At 44.2% G+C, this 22,106-nt stretch overlaps 1 protein-coding gene across 9 annotated transcripts in view; it reads left to right on the forward strand.

Annotated features, from left to right (window-relative positions):
* Nucleotides 1-22,106, forward strand: part of LOC112222798 (oxidation resistance protein 1) — a 199,010-nt gene that overhangs the window by 156,956 nt on the left and 19,948 nt on the right. For 5 of the 9 annotated variants that reach the window (XM_042304791.1, XM_042304789.1, XM_042304792.1 and 2 more), the window contains 4 exons: nucleotides 8,261-8,368; nucleotides 11,920-12,033; nucleotides 21,035-21,196; nucleotides 21,772-21,956. In XM_042304791.1, coding sequence (XP_042160725.1) covers nucleotides 8,261-8,368; nucleotides 11,920-12,033; nucleotides 21,035-21,196; nucleotides 21,772-21,956 — 569 coding nt within the window. The remainder of the gene's footprint in view (nucleotides 1-8,260; nucleotides 8,369-11,919; nucleotides 12,034-21,034; nucleotides 21,197-21,771; nucleotides 21,957-22,106) is intronic. The other 4 variants (XM_042304794.1, XM_024385579.2, XM_042304790.1 and 1 more) reach the window with 3 other exon arrangements.

Raw genomic sequence — 22,106 nt, forward strand, 5'->3', positions numbered from 1 at the left:
TCTAACCCTTGCACCAGGATTGGTCATTTAGCTGTCTTATATGAGCTCACTTGCACTGAGATGGAAGGGGTGGCAATGTCTGAAGTGTGTCCTTAAAAACGTGCGCCAAAGGGCCAATTTCAGGTAAAGCTGGTGGGGATATTTAAAATCAACCAAAAGCTGGACTTAGCGCTAACACGATTGGTTATGGCATGGATTTTGAGTGCGGAGGCGCAGCCTATCCAGGCGCACAGTGCCCATATGCACATGGAACGCAAGATATCAAATTTTATTTGTCACATGCGCCAAATACAACAACCTTACCGTGATGCTAAAATACAGTTAAGAAAATATTTACTAAATAAACTAAAGTTAAAAAATAAAAACTGAAGTCAATGAGCATGGGTACAGGGTAGTCGAGGTAGGGGTAAAGTGACTATCCATAGATAATAAATAGCGAGTAGCAGCATTGTAAAAACATAGGGGGAGTCAATGCAAATTGTCCAGGTGGCCATTTGATTAGTTGTTCAGCAGTCTTATGGCTTGGGGGTAGAAGGAGCCTTTTGGACCCAGACTTGGCGCTCAGGTACCGCTTGACATGCAGTAGAGAGAACAATCTATGACTTCAAATTTTTGGGGGTTTTGGGCCTTCATCTGACACTGCCTAGTATGTAGGTCCTGAATGGCAGGAAGTTTGGCCCCACTGATGTACTGTGCTGTACGCACTACCCTCTGTAGCGCCTTACGGTCGGAGGCCGAGCAGTTGCCGTTCCACGTGGTGATGCAACCGGTCAGGATGCTCCGACCCTCTTTTTCCTGTAGTCCACGATCATCTCCTTTTGTCTTTCTCATGTTGAGGGGAGAGGTTGTTGTCCTGGCACCACACTGCCAGGTCCCTGACCTCCTCCCTATAGGCTGTCTCATCGTTGTCAGTGATCAGGCCTACCACTGTTGTGTTGGCAGCAAACTTAATGATGGTGTTGGAGTTGTGCTTGGCCATACATTCGTGGGTGATCAGGGAGTATTGTTAGATTACTTGTTATATATTACTGCATGGTCTGAACTATAAGCACAAGCATTTCGCTACACTTGCATTATCATCTGCTAACCATGTGTATGTGACCAATAACATTTGATTTGATTTGAGTACAGGAAGGGACTAAGCACGCACCCCTGAGGGGCCCCCGTGTTGAGGATCAGTGTCGGAGATGTGACTTTTGTTCCCGTAAACCCATTTAGTTTCATTTGATTAAAAACCAAGCATAGCCTCCCCTCCTCTCAATGAAGGTAGTTTTATTTGTCCTGCCCATTGCATTCAGCAAGTAGCCAAGACTATCATAAAGGATATGGCTCGTGACACCGCTTTGAAATAAATCTAGTTTGGGATCATCCACTTTTTATCTATGTAGCCTATTGTACATTATTTTATCCAGCTCCTCTCATTATTTAGGATGTGCATAAAAAACCCTCCATGTAGGCTATATGCCTAAAAGAAACTTCATTTTGGCTATATGCATAAAAAAAACTCCATGTAGGCTATATGCTTAAAAAACCCTCCATGTAGGCTATATGCCTAAAAAAAACTCCATGTAGGCTATATGCCTAAAGCAAAACTCCATGTAGGCTATATGCATAAAAACCCCTCCATGTAGGCTATATGCCTAAATAAAACTCCATGTGGGCAATATGCCTAAAAACCCCTCCATGTAGTCTATATGCCTAAAAAACCCTCCATGTAGGCTATATGCCTAAAAAAAATCTCCATGTAGGCTATATGCATAAAAAACTCTCCATGTAGGCTATATGCCTAAAAAAAACTGTCCATGTAGGCTATATGCCTAAAAAAAACTGTCCATGTAGGCTATATGCCTAAAAAACTGTCCATGTAGGCTTTGTGCCTAAAAAAAACTCCATGTAGGCTATATGCCTAAAAAACTCAATGTAGGCTATATGCATAAAAAACCCTTCCATGTAGTCTATATGCCTAAAAAACCCTCCATGTAGGATATATGCCCAAAAAACCCTCCATGTAGGATATATGCCTAAAAAAAACTCCATGTAGGATATATGCATAAAAAACCCTCCATGTAGGATATATGCCTAAAAAACCCTCCATGTAGGATATATGCCTAAAAAACCCTCCATGTAGGATATATGCTTAAAAAACCCTCCATGTAGGCTATATGCCTAAAAAAAACTCCATGTAGTCTATATGCCTAAAAAATCCTCCATGTAGGCTATATGCCTAAAAACCCTCCATGTAGGATATATGCCTAAAAAACCCTCCATGTAGGATATATGCTTAAAAAACCCTCCATGTAGGCTATATGCCTAAAAAAAACTCCATGTAGTCTATATGCCTAAAAAATCCTCCATGTAGGCTATATGCCTAAAAACCCTCCATGTAGGATATATGCCTAAAAACCCTCCATGTAGGATATATGCCTAAAAAACCCTCCATGTAGTCTATATGCCTAAAAAAACCTCTATGTAGGATATATGCCTAAAAAACCCTCCATGTAGTCTATATGCCTAAAAAAATCCTCCATATAGTCTATATGCCTAAAAAATCCTCCATGTAGGCTATATGCCTAAAAACCCTCCATGTAGGATATATGCCTAAAAACCCTCCATGTAGGATATATGCATAAAAAACCCTCCATGTAGTCTATATGCGTAAACAACCCTCCATGTAGGCTATTTGCCTAAAAAAAACTCCATGTAGGATATATGCCTAAAAAACCCTCCATGTAGGATATATGCCTAAAATCCCTCCATGTAGGATATATGCCTAAAAAACCCTCCATGTAGGATATATGCATAAAAAACCCTCCATGTAGGATATATGCCTAAAAAAAACTCCATGTAGGATATGTGCCTAAAAAACCCTCCATGTAGGATATATGCCTAAAAAACCCTCCATGTAGGATATATGCCTAAAAAACCCTCCATGTAGGATATATGCCTAAAAAACCCTCCATGTAGGATATATGCCTAAAAAAAAACCCATGTAGGATATATGCCTAAAAAACCCTCCATGTAGGATATATGCCTATCATGGAACTAGAGAATCAATCAAATCAAATTTTTATTTGTCACATACACATGGTTAGCAGATGTTAATGCGAGTGTAGCGAAATGCTTGTGCTTCTAGTTCCGACAATGCAGTAATAACGAACAAGTAATCTAACTAACAATTCCAAAAAAAAAAAAAAAACTACTGTCTTATACACAGTGTAAGGGGATAAAGAATATGTACATAAGGATATATGAATGAGTGATGGTACAGAGCAGCATAGGCAAGATACAGTAGATGATATCGAGTACAGTATATACATATGAGATGAGTATGTAAACCAAGTGGCATAGTTAAAGTGGCTAGTGATACATGTATTACATAAGGATGCAGTCGATGATATAGAGTACAGTATCTACGTATGCATATGAGATGAATAATGTAGGGTAAGTAACATTATATAAGGTAGCATTGTTTAAAGTGGCTAGTGATATATTTACATAATTTCCCATCAATTCCCATTATTAAAGTGGCTGGAGTAGAGTCAGTGTCATTGACAGTGTGTTGGCAGTAGCCACTCAATGTTAGTGGTGGCTGTTTAACAGTCTGATGGCCTTGAGATAGAAGCTGTTTTTCAGTCTCTCGGTCCCAGCTTTGATGCACCTGTACTGACCTCGCCTTCTGGATGACAGCGGGGTGAACAGGCAGTGGCTCGGGTGGTTGATGTCCTTGATGATCTTTATGGCCTTCCTGTAGCATCGGGTGGTGTAGGTGTCCTGGAGGGCAGGTAGTTTGCCCCCGGTGATGCGTTGTGCAGACCTCACTACCCTCTGGAGAGCCTTACGGTTGAGGGCGGTGCAGTTGCCATACCAGGCGGTGATACAGCCCGCCAGGATGCTCTCGATTGTGCATCTGTAGAAGTTTGTGAGTGCTTTTGGTGACAAGCCGAATTTCTTCAGCCTCCTGAGGTTGAAGAGGCGCTGCTGCGCCTTCCTCACGATGCTGTCTGTGTGAGTGGACCAATTCAGTTTGTCTGTGATGTGTATGCCGAGGAACTTAAAACTTGCTACCCTCTCCACTACTGTTCCATCGATGTGGATGGGGGTGTTCCCTCTGCTGTTTCCTGAAGTCCACAATCATCTCCTTAGTTTTGTTGACGTTGAGTGTGAGGTTATTTTCCTGACACCACACTCCGAGGGCCCTCACCTCCTCCCTGTAGGCCGTCTCGTCGTTGTTGGTAATCAAGCCTACCACTGTTGTGTCGTCCGCAAACTTGATGATTGAGTTGGAGGCGTGCATGGCCACGCAGTCGTGGGTGAACAGGGAGTACAGGAGAGGGCTCAGAACGCACCCTTGTGGGGCCCCAGTGTTGAGGATCAGCGGGGAGGAGATGTTGTTGCCTACCCTCACCACCTGGGGGCGGCCCGTCAGGAAGTCCAGAACCCAGTTGCACAGGGCGGGGTCGAGACCCAGGGTCTCGAGCTTGATGACGAGCTTGGAGGCTACTATGGTGTTGAATGCCGAGCTGTAGTCGATGAACAGCATTCTCACATAGGTATTCCTCTTGTCCAGATGGGTTAGGGCAGTGTGCAGTGTGGTTGAGATTGCATCGTCTGTGGACCTATTTGGGCGGTAAGCAAATTGGAGTGGGTCTAGGGTGTCAGGTAGGGTGGAGGTGATATGGTCCTTGACTAGTCTCTCAAAGCACTTCATGATGACGGATGTGAGTGCTACGGGCGGTAGTCGTTTAGCTCAGTTACCTTAGCTTTCTTGGGAACAGGAACAATGGTGGCCCTCTTGAAGCATGTGGGAACAGCAGACTGGTATAGGGATTGATTGAATATGTCCGTAAACACACCGGCCAGCTGGTCTGCGCATGCTCTGAGGGCGCTGCTGGGGATGCCGTCTGGGCCTGCAGCCTTGCGAGGGTTAACACGTTTAAATGTCTTACTCACTTCGGCTGCAGTGAAGGAGAGACCGCATGTTTTCGTTGCAGGCCGAGTCAGTGGCACTGTATTGTCCTCAAAGCGGGCAAAAAAGTTATTTAGTCTGCCTGGGAGCAAGACATCCTGGTCCGTGACTGGGCTGGGTTTCTTCCTGTAGTCCGTGATTGACTGTAGACCCTGCCACATGCCTCTTGTGTCTGAGCCGTTGAATTGAGATTCTACTTTGTCTCTGTACTGGCGCTTAGCTTGTTTGATAGCCTTGCGGAGGGAATAGCTGCACTGTTTGTATTCAGCCATGTTACCAGACACCTTGCCCTGATTAAAAGCAGTGGTTCGTGCCTTCAGTTTCACACGAATGCTGCCATCAATCCAAGGTTTCTGGTTAGGGAATGTTTTAATCGTTGCTATGGGAACGACATCTTCAACGCACGTTCTAATGAACTCGCACACCGAATCATCGTATTCGTCAATGTTGTTGTCTGACGCAATACGAAACATCTCCCAGTCCACGTGATGGAAGCAGTCTTGGAGTGTGGAGTCAGCTTGGTCGGACCAGCGTTGGACAGACCTCAGCGTGGGAGCTTCTTGTTTTAGTTTCTGTCTGTAGGCAGGGATCAACAAAATGGAGTCGTGGTCAGCTTTTCCGAAAGGGGGGCGGGGCAGGGCCTTATATGCGTCGCGGAAGTTAGAGTAACAATGATCCAGGGTCTTTCCACCCCTGGTTGCGCAATCGATATGCTGATAAAATTTAGGGAGTCTTGTTTTCAGATTAGCCTTGTTAAAATCCCCAGCTACAATGAATGCAGCCTCCGGATAAATCGTTTCCAGTTTGCAGAGAGTTAAATAAAGTTCGTTCAGAGCCATCGATGAGATGATCCGGTGACACTCGTATTTAGAAACATTCAAGTTATTTTCCTGTAACATTAGCTTGTTTTACATTTTGTTTGATTAAAGAACAAGCACTTATAGGCTACCCTTACCCTACCTTACCTTTCTTATCCTGGCCATGCATTAGCCAAGTAGGCTATCCATAAATTGTTTCTAAATGGTCTCCTTTTGCTGTCATGCTTTTGCATTATTCACAATTCACATAGGCCTATCTGCAGTGCATAGACTACTCTACTCCGTTCGGCTTGTATCCATCCCCATTTCCAAAGGGCAGCTCTTGTCTGGTTACCAAAGACGCGCTCCTCCAAACATATTCAAATGACTGGAGCCTAGTATTTTTTATTTGAGGAGAAGTGCGATGTGTAAAGGCCAATACTTATTGAAGTCAGTTCCAACAATGTTGACTGTCAACCCTCCAAACATATTGATCAAACACTGGATGTTTTTTCTTTACTGTTGCTCTATTACTCTTTAGCCTATGCTATTGAATAAACTGTATCAATCCACAATGGACTAGGAAGAGAATATTCTGTGTCTCCAGCCGAATTAGAGTTGCTGACAGCGCAAAGACCTTCAATAACTGGTATCTAATAAGGATGGGACGCAGCGCGTGGAGTCTCTCAAATAGAACCAAGTACTATTTTTGCTCTTGGCTAGGAAGATGCTAGTTCACATGTATGTGTACATTTATTTTGCAACGCTCGCGCATGCAACATGGCCGTTGTGGTTTGGCTGAACTTCTGTTTTTATATTTGAGCTTCTGTATTTCTCTGTATTTCTGTATTCTTCTGTTTCTTCTGTGTTTGTAGAATTTGAAAATGATTCGGTTGGTGTCATATGTGACTGTCACAGACACAATATTCCTGCTTTATTAATTTTCCAATGTGTTTGTTGACTTGTGTGCCTGACACTCACATTAATACCTGCTTGCATTGCTTATGACTGTGTGTGTGGGTGCGTGTGTACATGGTGTGCGTGCGTGGCGTGTGTGTGCGTTTTTCTGTCTTTCCGTCTTGGCCCAAGACTGTCCTCCTGTCTGGGGAGAAGTTGTTTATCTTACAAGTTTAGAAGAGCAGACAATGACATTCCTCCATGTTGTTTTGAATTGTTTCCTTCTTCTGTCCTATGAAGTCACCTGACTGAGCCAGTCTCATAACAGCACCATGATCCACCATTATACAACTCAGAGTCACTGTCAGCAGCACACACACACACATACGTACACACACATACACACACACACACACCGTCTGTTCTGTTCTCCTGCCTCTCCCACGAGCCCCCTCTCCCACAAACTAGGAGTTCTTGACATCCCTGTCATCGTTAGTTGGTAGGCACAACCCCACAGGACTTGTGAGTTATTTACCAGCTCAGATACATATCTCTGTAGTGCAGTTATATAGCTACCAGAAGAATCTGGCTAATGCACTTTAAAGGACACAGCTGGCTACAGGAAGTAGATTGAATAGTTGCCAGTCTGCCTCAATGTCAACCCACACAGGCTGTTATATCTGTGACACTCGGTCTGCATCCTCTAAAATACATTGAAATAGCACACATACAGTACTGTAAAAGCTGTAGACCTATAGTGTAATGTATGTAAATTACGTCCTGTGTCCCCCTTTACTAAGTTTGTTTATCCACTGGGCCAAATATACTAAGATGTCAATCAAACTGGATGATGATTGAATGTGAGCGTCAGGTGTTTGCCTGGTGGGTTGGTATCATGTGAGTAAGGTCATATGGTGAAACAAGGCTCATATTGACATTCATGTAAACATATGCTCTTCCTTACCTCCAGTTAGTGTAGTCAGTGGTGCTATTTAATGAACATTCACCATCTCCAGTCCAGTACACTACTACACTACACCAAGCCAGTCTGAATGGACTACTGAACTACACCAAGCCAGTCTGAATGGACTACTGAACTACACCAAGCCAGTCTGAATACACTACTACACTACACCAAGCCAGTCTGAATACACTACTACACTACACCAAGCCAGTCAAGCCAGTCTGAATACACTACACCAAGCCACTACACTACACCAGCCAGCCAGTCTGAATAGACTACACCAAGCCAGTCTGAACTACACCAAGCCAGTCTGAATACACTACTGAACTACACCAAGCCAGTCTGAATACACTACTGAACTACACCAAGCCAGTCTGAATACACTACTACACTACACCAAGCCAGTCTGAATACACTACTACACTACACCAAGCCAGTCTGAATACACTACTACACTACACCAAGCCAGTCTGAATACACTACTACACACAAAGTCCATGTTCATCTCTGAGAGAAGATAATACAGCAGAGTTTCTCTCCTTCTCCTGTGGGACTCAGTCTAACCCAGGAGGACCAGCCAGCACAGTACAAGAGTTTTGATATTCTGTGCTTCTCTTCTGTTTTGTGGTCCTCCAGGTGGAGACGCGGGACACACTGAACAACATAGCGCTCAAGTTTGACACCACACCCAACGAGCTGGTTCAGCTCAACAAGCTGTTCTCCAGAGCCATCTGTCCTGGCCAGGTGTGAACACAATCTACTGTACACCCATCACTGGTTCCCAGTCCCTTCCTTTCAGAGATCCCCTGGGCAGCACCTTTTTGTTCCAGCCCCACACTAGCACGCCTTATTCAAATAGTCAACTACGGTAGTCACAAACCCCTTGATTAGGTTGAACCAGGTGTGCTAATACTGGGCTGTAACACAAATGTACAGTCCTGGAGGAGTTCCCTGAGGAATGGATTGGGAAACACTGATCTACTACACTCATGCTTGGTGTGTCTCTCTCACTGCATCTATCCTCCATGCCACAACCACTAACACTCACCCACTCCTCATCCCTGCTCTCTCTTCCCACTGATTCTGTCAATGGCATATACTGGTGTCACTACTAACCACTCACAAGAGTTAAAACAATCTGTGTGTTTATTCCACTAAGACATCTGTGTCAAGGGAAACAGAGTGTTGAAATCCCTCCAGTCCTCAGGCAATACCATTCAAAAGGTACAACTTCATGGGTCCTGTTCATTAGGAGTAAAACGTTTGATAACAGAAAACAAAAAACAAGCATGTCTTATTGGACAAAGTTCAGATAGTACCTCCCACTTTTACTTAGTTTTGGATTGTTTCGTTCTGTAGCTACAGAGCAGAACCCTGATAAAGCTATTTCGCTGGGCTCAATGTCTCCTCTTTTGGTTGTGTCCTATTGAACTGTCTGAGGCTCCAAGTAGCACCCCAAAACATGACAAACAGCCAAAATTGGTATTTTCCTGGCATCAGAACCAGAGCCACTCGAATCTACTTAAATGGAGAGTCAAGCCAGGGAGTCTGCAATCACATTGACAGTCAGAGTCAGTAGCAGCACTCAGCAACATGATGCACAATGCAGGGTTGTTGATGTTGTTTCCAACCAGCCAGCCAGCTCTGGAGGGCTCTCAACATCTCTCTACTGGGTTCCATGACCAAACACTGCCCTAGCTCCACCAGTATTATCATACACACACACACTGGAACTAGAAAAACTCCACTCCAGTTTTGTCCCTGGCCACACTTGTTAGCATTAGCCTGCCATGGCGTCATACTGGGCCTATTCAGTCAGAACACACTCACCACCACTTAACTGTCTGGCCCTGCTTGCATGGGGACAAGGAGACTTAAGGAGAGCCTCTCAAGATCCTTAACGCCAACAACACATGCTAATCTAGTGCTTAAACAACAGACACACTCACAGGACAATAACTATATTCAACATATCCTATGATGACTTAGTCATATCATAATGAACACTTAAAAACATCAGACACAGTGTGAGATATATTACATCGGATGGTTTTAGGACACGAAATGTGTGCTTTCACTTCTTGTTGTTGTCCATCTTGGGATGTCATAAATCATGCTGAAAACATATTTTCATAGTCTCTTCTGTCTTTGCATGTACAGTTGAAGTCGGAAGTTTACATACACTTAGGCTGGAGTCAATAAAACTTGTTTTTCAACCACGCCAAAAATGTCTTATTAACAAACTATAGTTTTGGCAAGTCGGTTAGGACATCGAATTTGTGCATGACACAAGTAATTTTTCCAACAATTGTTTACAGACAGATTATTTCACTTATTAATCACTGTATCATAATCCCAGTGGGTCAGAAGTTTACATACACTAAGTTGACTGTGCCTTTAAACAGCTTGGGAAATTCCAGAAAATTATGCAATGGCTCTAGAAGCTTCTGATAGGCTAGTTGACATCATTCGAGTCAATTGGAGGTGTACCTGTGGATGTATTTCAAGGTCTACCTTCAAACTCAGTGCCTCTTTGCTTGACATCATGGGAAAATCAAAAGAAATCAGCCAAGACCTCAGAAAAAAAATTGTAGACCTCCACAAGTCATCCTTGGGAGCAATTTCCAAACACCTGAAGGTAACACGTTAATCTGTACAAACAATAGTACGCAAGTATAAACACCATGGGACCACGCAGCCGTCATACCGCTCAGGAAGGAGACGAGTTCTGTCTCCTAGAGATGAACGCACTTTATTTCCCTTTGAATTTGACCCCCTATTCTCCCCAATTTCGTGGTATCCAATTGTTAGTAGTTACTATCTTGTCTCATCGCTACAACTCCCGTACGAAGGTCGAAAGCCATGCGTCCTCCGAAACACAACCCAACCAAGCCGCACTGCTTCTTAACCCAGCGCGCATCCAACCCGGAAGACAGCCGCACCAATGTGTCGGAGGAAACACAGTGCACCTGGCGACCTGATTAGCGTGCACTGCACCCGGCCCGCCACAGGAGTCACTAGTGCGCGATGAGACAAGGATATCCCTACCGGCCATGCCCTCCCTAACCCGGTCGACGCTAGGCCAATTGTGCGACGCCCCATGGACCTCCCGGTGACGGCCGGCTGAGACAGAGCCTGGGCTCAAAACCCAGAGTCTCTGGTGGCACAGCTAGCGCTGCAATAGACCATTGCACCACCCGGGAGGCCACTTTGGTGCAAAAAGTGCAAATCAATCGCAGAACAACAGCAAAGGACCTTGTGAAGATGCTGTAGGAAACAGGTACAAAGGTTTCTATGTCCACAGTAAAATGAGTCCTATATCGACATAACCTGAAAGGCCGCTCAGCAAGGAAGAAGTCACTGCTCCAAAATTGCCATAGAAAAGCCAGACTACGGTTGGCAACTGCACATGGGGACAAAGATCATACTTTGTTTTGAGAAATGCCTGATGAAACAAAAATAGAACTGTTTGGCCATATGTTTGGAGGAAAAAGGGGGAGGCTTGCAGGGGGAGGCTTGCAAGCCGAAGAACACCATCCGTGAAGCACGGGGGTAGCAGTATGATGTTGTGGGGGTGCTTTGCTGCAGGAGGGACTGGTGCACTTCACAAAATAGATGACATCATGAGAAGGAAAATAATGTGGATATATTGAAGCAACATCTCAAGACATCAGTCAGGAAGTTAAAGCTTGGTCGCAAATGGGTCTTTCAAATGGACAATGACCCCAAGCATACTTCGAAAGTTGTGGCAAAATGGCACAAGGACATCATTGTCATGGTATTGGATCGGCCATCACAAAGCCCTGACCTTAATCCTATAGAAAATGTATGGGCAGAACTGAAAAAACGTCTGCTAGCAAAGAAGCCTACAAACTTGACTCAGTTACACCAGCTCTGTCAGGAGGAATGGGCCAAAATTCACCCAATTTATTGTGGGAAGCTTGTGGAAGGCTACCCGAAACGTTTGACCCAAGTTAAACAATTTAAAGGCAATGCTACCAAATACTAATTGAGTGTATGTAAACTTCTGACCCACTGCGAATGTGATGAAATAAGTAAAAGCTGAAATAAATCATTATCTCTACTATTATTCTGACATTTCACATTCTTAAAATAACGTGGTGATCCTAACTGACCTAAGAGGGAATCTTTACTACGATTAAATGTCAGGAATTGTGAAAAACTGAGTTTAAATGTACTTGGCTAAGGTGTATGTAAACTTCCGACTTCAACTGTATGTTCATTTCTCTGTGTGTGTCAGCCTGTTTAAATCCAGACATGGATTGTGTTTGCAGGTTCTGTACGTTCCTGATCCTGAACACATATCCAGTGTGGGGAGCTCCCCTTCCCTAAGTCCCATCAGCCCTCTGTCTCCCACTTCCTCAGACGCTGACTTAGAGAAGGTGACGGTATGTCGGCATTCAGACACACACTCGCAATGAACGCGTTGGCATTCTCCCTTCACCATGCGTCTGCTCACAAGAACACACACACATACGTACAACACCTATCATAGATTGCGATAGAAGGCTTTATCAGAAATCCTGCATAAATATCTATCACAAATCCGATTTAAAATGTGAGGGGCCAACTCTCATACTGTCCAGACAATCCGGGACAGGCCAGACAATAAGTGGTGCATTATGTTTTATGAGCAGAATAAGTCTGTAATGTACTAATTCTCCATTGTTTGCTGACCTACAGTATACAGATATGATGTATGGCTCTGGCTCCAGGTAATAGAATGGCTCTTTGTTCTGCCCATTAAGCAATAGTTACAGTGATGTTAGGTGACTTCCCTCACACTTCCCTGCTCTGGGGCGGTGATAGCTGAAATGCCACTGCTTTTACTGTACCATATAGTCTCCATTTATAGAAGCATGCAGCCAATAAAGACACAGTTAGTTTGTTATTTACTGAACGGTCGTGTTGACAACCTCAGTATATAAGAGGGAATAATGTGTTAGTTGAGTGCTGACCAGGGGAGGGACAGGGGATCAAATATCTGCAGGTTTTCACTGTTCCAGCAACTATGGTGGATCTGTAACCATGTCAGTGCAGTATAGCTTGGGAAAATGCCCTTAAGTGTGGTTGGTTCTAGCAGGTCTGGAATCAGGCCTATCTAGTCCTCTGTAATGGAATACTGGAAGCTGACATGTTCCATTGTTCTCAGATCAGGTCAGGAGTGTAACCCTCCTGCTCCATAGATTGCCCTTTCCACGGGGCACCAAACAAGCCAATCATTAAACACACAGGAACCTTCTGACCCCCAAAGAAATATGACTGTTTGTCCCAGGTGGTCTCCATGGCGACAAGGCACTGTTTTGTCAGAATGTTATCAGAAAATGGGTTCCTCTGCTACTGCTGCCTTTCCAAAATAGCTGCATAAATTCAACACTACTCAGGCTGGAAGAAGGATCCCGTCGTTAGTTTATTTAGTGCTTATCTATTTAGGTCATGCCTGTAAGAACAGGAGCCTATTTCTTGGCTCTCAGCGGAGGACGAGGATCTGAGGGAGAAGGGCTGTGTGTGACTGTGGAGAAATGAAGCCTTTTAGTGTGATGCTCTGTCTGATATTTAGAGAAACTAATGAACGCAGCTTGTTCTCTCAGATGACCAGCGAGATAGCCTGCATGTCCCAAATGGCACCATTATGCTTTTGACCAGAGCTCTATGGGCCATGGTCAAAAGTAGTGCACTACATAGGGAACAGGGTCCCATTTGGAATGAATACAGCCGTTATTCCAGAGAGAGGAAGCATGATGTGTTTCTAGGACAGACAGGGGCGTGTAAATCACCTCAACAGGACGTGGAACAAAGATCCAGTATGGTTTACAAGGTAGAGGAGGAAGGACCTTAATAAGCACAATGCTTTTTCTAAACCTCAATGATCTTTTAAGTATAAAACCCTTTTTGTGGCCACACACACAGGAGGTCGGTGGCACCTTAATTGGGAAGGACGGGCTCGTGGTAATGGCTGGAGTGGAATGGTATCAAACACATGGTTTGATGCGAATCCATTCGTGACGTTGCAGACATTACTATGAGCCGTCCTCCCCTTAGCATGCTCCACTGGCCGCACAGAACAGGCTGTAATGTCTGGCAGACATGAGATGTCATGGCTGGCTAGCCATTGTGCTGGCATTCAATTCTCATGCTGTGACCGTAGCCAGCCTAGCTCACTGTCCTCCTGACCTCTCTCCCTCTCACTGTCCTATCCTGTTCTGTTGTGTTCTGGAACCCTCACTTCCTTCCTTCTGTTGCACAGAACAGAGTAGGCCACTATTTTTAGGGCCAGGGAATGTAGGACTAGTGTAAATTACCTGCCTAGCCCGTTGCAGGGTGGCTGGTGCCAAACTACAGCTGCTCAGGTAACCCAGCCCGGACCTCGGGGTTTCACCTCTACTCTGCCACCTTGCCAACATCCTCCTATCTCTGTAGGAGAATCAGGATAAAAGATTCAAAAGATACATCCCATGAATTTACAGTATATGTTTGTTCTGCTCATGGTTGCAGAACATGTACATGTCCACATGGGGGAGCTGTGGTTAAATTTTCCACAATATTCCACTTCTAGCCTTCTACTCTCTCTGTTTAGTCGACATTGCAGCCTGTCTGCAAGGCCATACAGTACAGGACGGAAGCTCAGGCAGGCAGGTGGTTTGTCCTGAAGGGGTCTGAGAAGGAATTCATTCCTTGTCTTAGTCACTAGTCATTCTATTCTGTTATGTTTTATTGTAGTATAAATAGCACTGGATGTTGTGGAGTGTTAATATATGGGGTCAAACATTTGGCTAAAAGAGTCCCCCGGTCTTCCTAAAAATCTTCATGAATCATTATAGCAGGGTTCCTCAACTAGCAGGTAGTTTTGGCCCGCTGGTGGGTATTTTTTCCCCCCTCCCAAGTTATCTTTTTTAAAACTATTTTCTACTAATAGTGAAGACATCAAAACTTTGAAATAACACATATGGAATCATGTAGTAACCAAAAAAGTGTTAAACAAATCAATGTTTGTGCTTAGTGGGACTATCATTTGTTTTTCAACAGAACAATGACCCAAAACACACCTCCAGGCTGTGTAAGGGCTATTTGACCAAGAAGGAAAATGATGGAGTGCTGCATCAGATGACCTGGCCTCCACAATCACCCAACCTCCACCAAATTGAGATAGTTTGGGCACCCAACCTCCACCAAATTGAGATAGTTTGGGCACCCAACCCCAACCAAATTGAGATAGTTTGGGAAGAGTTGAATTGCAGAGTGAAGGAAAAGCAGCCAACAAGTGCTCAGCATATGTAGGAACTCCTTCAAGACTGTTGGAAAAGCATTCCAGGTGAAGCTGGTTGAGAGAATGCCAAGAGTGTGCAAAGCTGTCTTCAAGGCAAAGGGTGGATACTTTGAAGAATCTCACTTTTTTTGTTACTACATGATTTCATATGTGTTATTTCATAGTTTTAATGTCTTCATTATTATTCTACAATGTAGAAAGTTTCTGGTGTGAGCACCATTTGCCTCATGCAGTGTGACACATCTCCTTCTAAAAGAGTTGACCAGGCTGTTGATTGTGGCCTGTGGAATGTTGTCCCACTCCTCTTTCATGCTAAGTTGCTGGATTTTGGAGGGAACTGGAACACGCTGTCATACATGTCAATCCAGAGCATCCCAAATGTGCTCAATTGATGACATGTCTGGTGAGTATGCAGGCCAATGAAGAACTGGGACATTTACAGCTTCCATGAATTGCATTATCATGCTGAAACATGAGGTGATGGAGGTGGATGAATGGCACGACAATGGGCCTCAGGATCTCATCACAGTATCTCTGTGCATTCAAAGTCCAGGTTGAGAATTTAGCCATGACAGCGGGTGAACACTCCTACTCTTACAATAAGTTCCATGCGATTTTGAATGACCACAGAGAGTCAGGATACCCGTTTTAACTTGCTATTCGAAAGACGGCACCCTATGTAGGGCAATGTCCCCAAATCTAATCAAGGTTTGAAATTATTATGTTTTTGTCAAAAGTCAATTTGAAATCTCAAAATACTAGTTTTATTATGTTCCTGCTCCCCGACCATCCGATCAATACATTTTTTTGATGATCCCTGCAATATAGGTTTACTGAAAGAAAAAACCCATCACATATATATATATATTATTAGAGGGATTGTGCTACTATGGGCACATCCCAAGTGGCACCCTATTCCTGTTATAGTGCACTAATTTTGACCAAGGCCCTGGTCAAAGGTAGTGCACTTTAAAGGGAATAGGGTGCCATTTGGGATGCAACCTTGGCAAAGCAAACAGCAGCAACTCAATGGATGGATGCAATATCCATAGCATTATATCAGGGTCAGCTTTCTTCCTTCCACCTAGCAAGCAGCTCTAGACTGGATTGATTTCCCATAGCCTCTGGGATCAAAGCACCATGTGATAACACCATCCCTCCCTCTCTCCATTCCTCCATCTTTAGCCTCTCTCCCACTCTCCGGTCGGCCAGTGTACACCTCCTCTCAGAGACACACACACGTTGATATCTTTGACAATTGTGGGGTTCACATTGGTATTTAAGTTCTTATGGACAGACTCTGATGTGTTATGGGGTGCCCATTCCCCAACCCCTAGCCTTGAATTAGAACCCTGATCAGGCTAACACATGAAACATACAATCCTCAGTGTATATGGCCGCTGTCCAAGTACCTGAGGGAAACAGTATATTATGCATACTTGGCCTAGTGCTGGTTTATGGTATGAACAACACCGTGATGACAGATAGACACTGGAACACTGTTAAAGAGTATCTCTCATACGAATGATAGGGCAGAGTGGGAGGGTTAGCTCACAGTGTTGCGTTAGACCACCACACACACTCACACACCACCCCTTCCTTCCTGTGATCTGCCTCCTCTCCTGTGATGATAGGGGGATGGAGGAAGTTGTCTAAGAGAGGAAGAAGGGTATGTTAGGACTGTTTATTTTAAACCAGGCCAGTGTTCGGATTTCTGTTGTCAGCTATGTGCTGCTGGGGGACAGTTGGATTGTGTCCCAAATGGCACCCTAATTCCCTACATTGTGTACTACTTTTGATCAGAGCCCTATGAGCCCTGGTCGAAACTAGCGTACCATATAGGGAATATGGTGCCATTTGGGATTCGACCTAGAGCTGTGTGTTATTAGAGGCTGTGAATACCTCTTGTCATGTTGCTGTAGTATTACTGCAGCAGAACAGAGAGGAATGACGCATGAGTCACTAGGAAGTGAATGTGCCAGTGAAGAGAGGAGGGGTGAAGCACTGTAGATATCCACCTGAAGTGGATGACAGTGACCGACCAAGGAGAGCACCACTCAAGTGTCATGTTCTCTTTCCTACTGATGTATAATGTTCCTGTAACGGTGGTGGTTCAGTGAAGGCCTAGGTTTTAGCTCAAAGGGCTAACACAGTCTTGTTGTGTGCCAGAGTTCCCGGGTTGGAATCCCAGCCAGTAGTTTTTTTGTCTAGCATGTTGAGCTGCCCCCTCAGCCACATGAGCTCCCAGTGTGTGTGTGCGTGTGTGTTGCTAGTAGTGTGCCGGTGGGTCAGTAGTCGTGGGCTGGTGCTCCCAGGGAGACAGAGACAGGAGAGGTGTGGGAGGGTGTCAAGAGGCCAGCAGACAGCTGTGGGTTTGGTGTCTCACCCACAGCAGACCTGCACGCCTACTCTTCATCTCTCTGTCTGCGCCATGTTCCCACACCCTCCCTATCCCTCCATCCTTCATTCTTGCAGCCTTCTATCCCACCATATTCTTGTTCCCACACCCTCACTATCCCTCCATCCATCCCTCCGCCTGGCTCCTGTTCCCACACCCTCCCTATCCATCCATCTCTCCTTCCCTCCGTCTGGCTCTGCAGCCAGTCACACAGCCTGGCACGGTAGCAGGCCATGTGGCCTCGCTCACAAAGACCAGCCCCACCATGTATGGTGTTTGCAGGCAGCAGATGCCCCATCTGTGGATAAATCATTATCATTGTTTACAATGACAGACAGTGCCTAGAAATTACTGTAGTAGGGTTGGCACAAATGTTTATGGATAAAGACCATCATAAATAAAATGACCTGCATTTTTCCCCCTCCTTTTTTTGAACAGCTGACTGAAGGCGTGATGGCCAGGCATTCATACGGTTGAATTCAGTTTCTGTGATAACATGGGCTCTTAACAATGTGATGGAACTTTGTTGCCCACTGCTGAAACAAGCAAGGTGTTGTAGCAAACGATGAATAGAATGGGCTTGGAACCTCTAACCCTGGCAATTTGACTGGTAAACTTATGGGTACACTCGCAATGGCTGCCTGGTAATGGCTGCCTGGTATTATCATTTTTGTGGTAATGTAGAATGTTCATTCAAATAATGTTAACTGATGTGGCTCATGCAATGGAATGTATTTTTTGCAATGTACGTTGAGTTGAATCAACAAATCATAGCACATATTGATGGTTACAATTCCTGCTTTTACTTCCTGCTTTACTCCTATGGGGTACACTCAAAATGGGCACCAGTTCACCCATTATGCCATCATTGACTTGAATGGGGAAGCCCGTTCTATTCATTCTATTTCTATGGCAGCACATGCAGTCAGGAGCGGAAGAAAGGAGAAACGGTGTGTCTGAAAAGCAAGACAAATATTTCCATGACCGTCACAGCCCTGAGTCCTCCACGTGAGATGCAGCAGATACTAACTGTAGAAACTGGATCTGTACATAATAACACATCGTAAAACTCTCTACCTCTACTTGTCATAAGAACAGTAACACTGTCTGTTTGTTGAGTGAACAGGGTTAAATAGGGTCTTTGCTGTTGTGTGGCCCATATGGTCAGGGATTGGGTTGGGTCAGGAGCATGGGTTTACCCTGAGTCTATTACTGGGTTACATGACGCTGATATGATCAATAACACAGACAGACTGCTGACACACACACACACACATCTGTAGTTAGGTAATGTCTGCCTGATATTTCAGTTTCATGTTCCATGAGACTGAGTGAGAGTTCATTTCTCAGTGTATGTTGCATACATCGGCAGTGCTGGAGTTCAGTTAACATTTCAGTACAGGAAGAATAGTCCGTCTACTGATCTACACACACTTGCATGACTAAGTGTATGATGTATGTAGATGGAGGAATAACAGAGCTGTATTTAAATAGTCTTCATGTGCACTTCTCATTCTGTTTCTATTAAACTAATCAAGCATCAACTAGCAAGCCACCATAAAGATGAATGCTTCAGCCTCATATAGATATGTTTTTCTATCTAATTGCCATTATGAACTTCAGACTACAGGAAGTGCATTCGTTTACTAATGTATCTGATTAGACATACATGTCTCTCTCTGTCTCTGTGTGTTTGTTGACCTGATTGGCTAGCAGTGCAGAAACATTGCTACATTGCTACAAATGAACACTCACTAGCTATACTGCATATTTAGATACTCTGGCTGATTGGTTTGATGTAGGGAGACATACACTATATATACAAAAGTATGTGGACACTCCTTCAAATTAGTGGATTTGGCTATTTCAGCCACAACCGTTGCTGACAGGTGTAAAAAAAAAAAAAAAAAAAAAAAAATTGAGCACACCGCCATGCAATCTCCATAGACAAACATTGACAGTAGAATGGCCTTACTGAAGAGCTCAGTGACTTTCAACGTGGCACTGTCATAGGATGCCACCTTTCCAACAAGTCAGTTTGTAAAATTTCTGCCCTGCTATAGCTGCCCTGGTCAACTGTAAGTGCTGTTATTGTGAAGTGGAAACGTCTAGGAGCAACAACGACTCAGCCGCACACAAGCCTAGATCACCATTTGCAATGCCAAGCATCGGCTGTAGTGGTGTAAAGCTTCTGGAGTGATGAATCACGCTTCACCATCTGGCAGTCCAACAGATTTATCTGGGTTTGGAACGCTACCTGCCCCAATACATAGTGCGAACTGTAAAGTTTGGTGGAGGAGGAATAATGGTCTGGGGCTGTTTTTCATGGTTTGGGCTACGCCCCTTAGTTCCAGTAAAAAGAAATCTTAACGCTACAGAATACAATTACATTCTAGATGATTCTGGGCTTTCAACTTTGTGGCAACAGTTTGGGGAAGCTCCTTTCCTGTTTCAGCACAACAATGCCCCTGTGCACAATTCGAGGTCCATACAGAAATGGTTTGTCGAGATCGATTTGGAAGAACTTGACTGGCCTGCACAGAGCCCTGACCTCAACCCCATCTAACACCTTTGGGATGAATAGGAACACCGACTGCGAGCCAGGCCTAATCGCTCAACATCACTGCCCAACCTCACTAATACTCTTGGCTAAAGCGAAGCAAATCCCCGTAGCAATGTTCCAACGTCTAGTGGGAAGTCTTCTCAGAAGAGTGGAGGCTCTTATAGCAGCAACGGGTGGACCAACTCCATATTAATGCCCATGATTTTTGACATGAGATGTTCGACGAGCAGGTGTACACATACTTTGGTCATGTAGTGTACATGTGTTTCTCTGTCTCTGTCTGTTTGTTAACCTGATTGGCTAGCAGTGCAGAAAACATTGCTACATGTAGACTAACTATACTCCACTGTATATTTAGATACCCTGGCTGATTGGTTTGATGTAGGGAGACAAACTTAGTTCTGATTTTGCCAACTCCTTCTTCGTTATTATCACTTGTTATATAATCAGGTTACATGCAATGTAACATGTCGCTTGAGTATGTGACATAGAAATATAATGAATAGAATGGCTTGAAAGCTCTAACCCTGGACATTTGACTGGTAAACTCATGAGTACGTACATTCACAATGGCTGCCAGATATTGTGAAGCAATAATCTTTATGGTATTTTCAAATTTTCTATAAACAGATGCTAGATTGCCACAGTAATGTAGAATGTTCATTCAAATGATGCTAACTGCAATGGAATGTATTTTTTTGTAATGTCAGTTGAGTTGAAATCACAGCACAGATTGAAGGGTATACTTTCTGCTTTTACTTCCTGCCATGGGTACACTCAAAATGGCTCCCACTCAAAATGGCTGCCACTCAAAATGGCTGCCAGTCCACCCATTATGCCATCATTGACTTGAATGAGATTACCTTTCTATTCATTCTATTTCTATGGTATGTGAAGTGTGCAAGAAGTTTGTTACTGAAATCTAAGATTGCTTATATTGATTACATTCAACTCAATGTTGTCTGAGCGTTGAGTGTTGTTGAATTGATACGCTGCTGTTGATACTGTTCTATTGACTTGATCTATTCTATATGATTTGGAGGATAATCTAAAGCTATAACTAACTGTTTTAACCATATCACTAAATTATAAATGTGTTCATTCTTGTCCACCCTTTACTTCTCCCTCCTCTCCTGTTATTCAAAATGGCCACCCCTGTAGGAATCCGATGGCGCTCCCAGGCCAGAGGCTCACCATCATCACCATGCTCCGGTGTTCTCAGCACTCCGCCAGGCCCGTGTAGTGTCGTCCACCTCCGAGGAGGAAGAGGCCCTGACAGAGAAGTTCCTCAAAATCAACTGCAAGTACATCACAGACGGCAAGGTACATATCATGTATATTCATATATATATTACAGTACTATACAATATATATAGTATTTTCTATATATAAAATAAGTACAGTATTATAAGGTAAGCTCATGGAGAAATTCAGAGTACTTTCAGGAATGCTGGCCCTCCGCCAGCCAACATCCACCTCTAGTAGCTCAGATCCATGCTATTGAACAAAATTAAACCAATATTGATCCATTCAGTCTAAATCAAAGCTTTGCAGCTTTCACCCCCACAGGGAGGTCAGTATTGGAGCTTCCTGTTCATAGTCAATATCCATCAGTTTCTTTTGGATACCTGCAGTACAGTACAGCCATTTTGTTTATTTATGCTGGCAAGGTAATATATCTCCTCCAGTAAATGGCTGACACATTTCTTTCACTGCCAGCTTTTTCATGCCCTAGCTATATTACTCAGTCTAACCCTTTCTTTCTTTCTTTCTTTCTTTCTTTCTTTCTTTCTTTCTTTCTTTCTTTCTTTCTTTCTTTCTTTCTTTCTTTCTTTCTTTCTTTATCTCTCTCCCACTTCTCTCTCTCTCTCTCTCTCTCTCTCTCTCTCTCCCCTCAGGGTGCGGTGAGCGGGGTGTTGCTGGTGACGCCCAACAACATCATGTTTGACCCCCACAGGATGGACCCTCTGGTGCAGGAGCACGGCTGTGAGGAGTACGGCTACATGTGTCCCCTGGAGGAGGTCATGTCTGCAGCCATCTACAAGGAGATCACTGACAGCAAGATCAGAGAGGCCGTGCCTGCGTAAGAGCCCTGTCGTCTGTCTGTCGGTCTGTCTGTCTGACAGTCACACACAGGGGTCCCGTTCATTAGAGCACACCGTAGCATCCGTTTTGTGCCTACTGAACCACAGTAACAGGAATGTAGTGGAGAGGAGTAGCGTTTCCGCACCTA

The sequence above is a fragment of the Oncorhynchus tshawytscha genome, linkage group LG23, assembly GCF_018296145.1.
Source record: "Oncorhynchus tshawytscha isolate Ot180627B linkage group LG23, Otsh_v2.0, whole genome shotgun sequence".
In the NCBI taxonomy this organism is placed as follows: Eukaryota; Metazoa; Chordata; class Actinopteri; order Salmoniformes; family Salmonidae; genus Oncorhynchus; species Oncorhynchus tshawytscha.